At 31.7% G+C, this 5,973-nt stretch overlaps 1 protein-coding gene across 1 annotated transcript; it reads right to left on the reverse strand.

Annotated features, from left to right (window-relative positions):
- Nucleotides 1-904: 904 nt before the first annotated feature.
- On the reverse strand, nt 905-3,305 carry LOC140864659 (remorin-like). Its single transcript, XM_073268951.1, has 5 exons — nt 2,899-3,305; nt 2,211-2,261; nt 2,010-2,097; nt 1,431-1,512; nt 905-1,333 (listed from the first exon to the last, which is right to left on the reverse strand). The coding sequence occupies exons 1-5, from the start codon at nt 3,071-3,073 to the stop codon at nt 1,139-1,141; spliced, it is 591 nt and encodes a 196-aa protein (XP_073125052.1). The 5' UTR covers nt 3,074-3,305; the 3' UTR covers nt 905-1,138.
- Between the last annotated feature and the right edge of the window lie 2,668 nt (nt 3,306-5,973).

A 5,973-nucleotide genomic window follows, 5' to 3' on the forward strand; every position in this document is an offset into this window, starting at 1 on the left:
AGATGTTACTTTTGCCAGAATAAAATAAAACAAAACTCAAGTACAAAATTATTAGATAAAAAAAACACTTACCCGACTAGAAATATTATTCAAGTAAATCATAATATCTATATTGTCTTTTATTTAACGTATCACTAATTTCGTGTCATTATCGTCTATTTTTTTTTAAAACTAAAAGTACCTCTACTATAAAAGTTATTTCAAATCATGATGATAATTATTTCTATTTGAGGGTGTGATTGGATCGAATTTTGTACAACATGATTGAATAGATTATGTCTTTCAGTAGAATTTTCCGATAACCGATAAAGAAGAGACATTGGAAGTATTTTGGTTATAGAATTTTGAAAAATAAACTATTTTAATTTAATCAGTTCCAATATACGCATTTAATGTGTGTTTAATACTTAAAGTATAAACGAGTCAAGTCGAATCTAATCGAGTCATACTATTCGAGTTCGAGCTTGACTTGTAGTTCAAACTCGATCGAGTAACTAATTTCATACTCGAACTCGACTCGTGTATATTTCGATTTACTCGAGCACACATATTTAATACTCGAGCACGAGTTTGATTTATGTTCGAATTACTTAAACTCGAACCGAGTTTTGACCGAACTGCTCACAAGTTGCTCACGACCAACTTAACTCGTTTGCACCCCTATTCATACTTCATATATATCAGTTCAACCAATATATTCGTGCTATCGGTTTGAGTTATTTCTACATTTTATAACAAAATAACTCGACGGATTAATTTAAACCAAAAATAGTTTTCATCGATTGTTTTTCAGCTTTTTTTCTCTTGAAACCGACGAAACCCAACCGTAAGACGAACACCCCCACTCTTCCCAAACATGACCAATCAATAATCTCAACCGAAAAAACCTCATCAAAACACAATATCAAGGTAATAAAACATTCTTCAAACTTGCATTTCTTGTTTTAACAAATAATGAAGTCATCGCTAATCAGAAATTTGCACACCAAACTAACGAACGAACAAACAATTCTACAACAAATTTTACCACACAATACATGAAAACATTGCAAGAATTAGACATTCAAACGGGATAATAAGAACAAAACTTTACAAACAAATACTTCTGTAACACTGCGGAAAACACATTTCTTCATACTTAAAAAATCCCAAGTAGTTTCTTGGGACTGGTTCCAGTTGCTCGGTACTTGGCGGCTATTTCCTCTGCCTTGAGAAGATCTTCTCCCCGTTTGGCTTCGATAATCGCTCTCTTTTCTTCAGCTGCCTTGTGTAAGAGAGCAATCTTGTTTTTGGTTTTCTCAACGTACTCAGCTTTCTTTTTCTCCAGTTGCTCCTATGGAAAATCAATAGTGCATTTAGTCGACCTTAGCCACTTCGGGGCTAAAAGTTTGCTGGTAACGATAATGAATAAGCAAATAAGTATAGGTTACCTCGATTTTCTTGAGATCAGCGTCTAAGCTCGCTTTCTTGCTGTTTTCCCAAGCTCCAATTGCAGATAGTTTCTTTTGAGCCCTGCAAATGAAGCGTAAACATCATTAAAACCTTGTGACCAAGTGATAAAATAAATTTCCATTGTTATGCCTGCCTTATAACACGAACAAGAAGATATCTCAATCCGCTGCGTTGAGGCCTTCTCATGTTTAAGTAAGGCACAAGACCTTACTGTTACCACTGTTCAGTGTAGCAGAACAATCTTTTGAAATTTTATTTCCTTTTTCTAATGCAGTAAGTTTCACCCTTGGATCCACCTTTGGAATCATGCTGCTAGCTAGGAAAGCCGAGCTCTTTAAGAGCCTCTATTCAAGAAACAGACACAAAAAAGCATGAAAGAATTCAGGAGACGTAGACACCGATTTTTTGTTCCAGTTGCAAGAAGTCTAGTCTCCCAACGCTCTACTCACAAAAATTGATATATAGTTATCAGAACAGCTAGACATTTTTCCATCTTCCATAACGACCCTTCGTAATCCAATCAAGAATTGAACAAAGAATAGAGAGCGAGCACTCACTTGTTTTCAGCTTTAGATTTCTCACTTTCTTCCCATGCTTTTATTAAAGATATTCTCTTCTCAGTTGCAACCCTCGCAAGTACAGCATCTGCAGATACATACAATGAAATTAGTATTTCTTGAAAAGCTCTCATGTTTTCCACCAAATTATTACTTCATCAAAAAAAGAAACAAAGAAAGAAATATTTAAGTAATGATTACCTCTATCTATAGAGTTCTCAGGTTTCTTCTCCTCCACAGCAGCTTCTGGTTCTTTGGAAAACACAGAAAAACAATGTTTGAAGATTTCGAATAAAGGACTTACTAATCAGCTAACAAATATGTATGCAGGTAAAGTGAACTTTGAATTTACTCTAGTTTTACATGGTACAGATGAGACATAGTGAATTTCAAGAATTCAGAAATTTCAGGAACGTAGAATTAAAAAATTAGCCACCATTTTGAAACAAGGAAAGACCAAATACTATTTACCCCGAAAAAATTAATTTTTTGAGAAAAATTTTCACAGTAAAAATTCAGATAACAGGCATATTTTTCCTTTAAAAAAGTACCAGCTCAAAGCTATAAACAGATGACAGCCAAAGAAAGAAAAATTACAAATTTCATTTACTTTAATCATCAAAATCAGATATTTTTCCCACACAGAGAGCAGAAACAATAAATTTTGAACCCCAACAATATTCGGAATCAGAAACAACATACAGAAAAATCTCGAGTGAACTGGAGTAGGTCGCAGTACAAATTCCCAAATCAAGAAACAATTTTTCACACAAACAGAAAGAACCCACTTTTTTTTTTTTCTCGAGAAAGCAAAAATATACCATCAAAACACACACAAAACATGGAAAATTGTAAAGAAACATAACCCATAAATACAGAGATACATTACTTTCAACAACGGCAAGAGCCTTGCATTCATCAGCTTTCTCTTCAGCGGGAGGGGAAGGCGCCGGTAAAACGGACTTCTCCTCCGCCACGTCTTTCGGAGCTTCCACCGTCTCCACCGCCGGCGGCGGCGGCTCTGCGCATGCCTCGGGTTCTACTTTCTTGGCTTCCTCAGCCATAACCTCAGAAAACTTAGCTATTTTGGCTTGATTTAGCTATGTGTAAAGAAGAAAACTGAAAGAAGAAAAAGGCTGCGAGGACGGAGGAAGATTATATAGCGAAAAATCAGAGAGTTAACTGAGTTGCGGCGGTGGTTGAGGGAAGGTAAGTGTCGCTTGGAATTGAACAGACAGCGGAGAGATGGATGATTGATACAGATAGGACACGTTTGGCTTGTTGTGAGTTGGCTCACAATGCCAATTGCTTTTGTGAAATCAATATAGAAAACTTTCCTCCCCATGCTAATATTTTATCGTCCATAAAATTTTGATTTACATACCAAATTTTGTGGATTTTGGTGAATTCTTTCTGTTTATTTGAGAAGATTGAATTTAATACAAAACAGTCTGGCTACGTTAATATTGTTAAGAGTACAACTGTACATACAAATTATCTTGAAATTTTATATTATATAACGTGTGAACGAAGATATTTTCTTTAAGAATAATGCTATAGGTACAACCAATATATCGTACAACGATATTTATAACAATTATGTCGTCACATTTTGCTATTATCTCGTGAGATTTTGATATGATAACGTGAGATTTTGCATTCAATTTATCGTGAGATTTGATAAATTAAAATTTTGTATTGAATTTTTTGTGGTGTAAAAATTGTTGTACAAATTTGGTTGTACATGTAGCATTGCTCTTTTTTCAATCTGAATCAAATTTAAGATTTTGAATCAATTCACCAATTAGATCTCAGAATTTGAATTATACAAGTTATATTAAATTTTCAATTGTAATTGTTTGATGATTAGATATTAAATATTTTTTTGGTCCCTCTCGATATTGGGTACGAAGAAATTGTCTATTGAGTCTCACCTCAAGTTCGACTATATATTTTAGGTATTGCATTTAAAAAAAAATCAATAGATTTCATTTAAAGAATTTGAAATGAACTACTAAAATAAGAATAAATAAAAATAACAGCTAAATGATATTTAATCTCAAATACACAAGTATAAGAACTACATGAACAAATTGAAATATTTTTTTTCTTTTTCCAAAGCTTTCCATCCAAACAAATCATTAAAGAATCCAAAACAAATTTGCATATAAATAAATTATTTGTTTTATTCATCCACATACTTGAGGGACCAAACGAGAACCATGGGGCTTCTATGCAATTTTGAGTGTTGTATTTCATTTGTTGACAATGAAACCCCACCTTATTAAATACAAAATAATAATGATATATGATTAGGTTTCTTATGATATATGATACCAATTGATTTGATCAATATTTATAGTGGAAATAATAATTTTAATAAAAGTAAATTATTTCATGTGGAGTTATAAGATATGTTACAAAATTGGCTCGTGAGATGACTTTTTAGTTTTGTTGTGATAATATGATATTTAAACTCTCGAGTGAAATATAGAAAAGAAGATCCATTTTCATTATTAGTGATATATATATATATATATATATATATATATATAAATGTTTTAAAAATCTAAAATTTACTGAAAAAAAAAAAAAAAAACTTTAGCCTTGAAAGCTTGGGTTGTAAGAATTGATGTTTGCATGTGGAGTTGAGTCCAAGACCAAGAGAGCCGTTGAGGGGAGGTGTGACCTTATTTTGTCTTTAAATGTGTTCGTATAAAACGTGGTCCACACACAAATGCGACTTTTTACTTGAAATAACACTTTTTGGTGTCCCTTTTCCTTTTTGAAAGCCAAATTTAACCGTTACTATGTGTTTTTTGGTAAAATTCTTTACATCTGCCACTTCCCTTTTTCTGGTCAGAGAAATTAAAAGTAGTTCACCATATCCATTTTTCTATAATTTCACTATCGACTCAACCATCGGTAGCAATAAGCAATACAACATACAGGTGGAATAATTATCTCATTCGGTAGTTTTTGTTATTTTCAAATTCATTATTTTTTAATAGATTCAATTTTAAAAAATATAGATATAGGATTGCAAGTTTTTTTTAACAAATGCATTTTTTTTAAGCTCAACAAAGAAAATTTTATTAATAATGTGTAGAGTCATTACACACATGATCCAAAAAAGAAAAAATACTACTTGGAGTCTCGCTCCACACCATGGGACTAGCATAGCTGCATAGGAACGCGAGGCTTTTGCTACAGCATAGCCGCACTCGTTCGCTTGTCGTCGGACTAAATTAATTGAGAAATCGTGCTCACTTCTTATCAAATCTTTGCTATCAAATCAGGGGCGGAGCCACCCTATCCCTATTTGAAATTTTTTTTACTAGTGTTAATTTTTTAATTTTTTTTTCAGCCCCATATTTTTTTTAATTTTTCAAAATTCAGCCTCATCTAAAAAATTTAAAAATAGAACAATTTTCACAAATCACATTTCATTCTCTTCTATTGTTTGATTTATTATCGTATGTTTAAAAATTATACAACTTTGAAGTAAAATTTGACAAGTTAAATATTATGTTGAATATTTAATTTTTATTATTTGAATTGCGATAATATTGACTAATAACGTTTATGAAATATGAATTTGGAGTTTGAATTTTTACGTAAAAATTTATAGTTGCAAATTTTGGGAAAATTAATCAATTGGTTGAAGTAGTTGAGAATTATTGATGTTGCAAGTATTATTAGGTTTGTACCTTGTATTGATATTTTTCTATTTATAATAACCAAAAATTGAATAATTATGAGATTTAGAAAATAATTATGTGTTAGAATTTTTTGGATGATTAGATTTATAGTGCGGTAACTTAGGAAATGAAAAAAATAAAAAAATATTATGTTATTTTTAACTAAAATATCATACATCTATTATAGTCTAGAGGTGAGCGAACTATTTATTTAAAACCGAAATAACCAACCTAAGTGAATTAACTGACAAACTGAATTTTAT

The sequence above is a fragment of the Henckelia pumila genome, chromosome 4 (genome assembly GCF_033568475.1).
Source record: "Henckelia pumila isolate YLH828 chromosome 4, ASM3356847v2, whole genome shotgun sequence".
NCBI lineage: Eukaryota > Viridiplantae > Streptophyta > Magnoliopsida > Lamiales > Gesneriaceae > Henckelia > Henckelia pumila.

Coding starts and splice junctions, on each gene's coding strand:
- LOC140864659 (XM_073268951.1), bottom strand. CDS start 3,073: ATGGCTGAGGAAGCCAAGAAAGTAGAACCCGAGGCATGCGCAGAGCCG. Junction 2,098..2,210: donor TGAGAACTCTATAGATAGAG/GTAATCATTACT, acceptor ATGTATCTGCAG/ATGCTGTACTTGCGAGGGTT. Junction 1,334..1,430: donor CTGATCTCAAGAAAATCGAG/GTAACCTATACT, acceptor GATTTTCCATAG/GAGCAACTGGAGAAAAAGAA.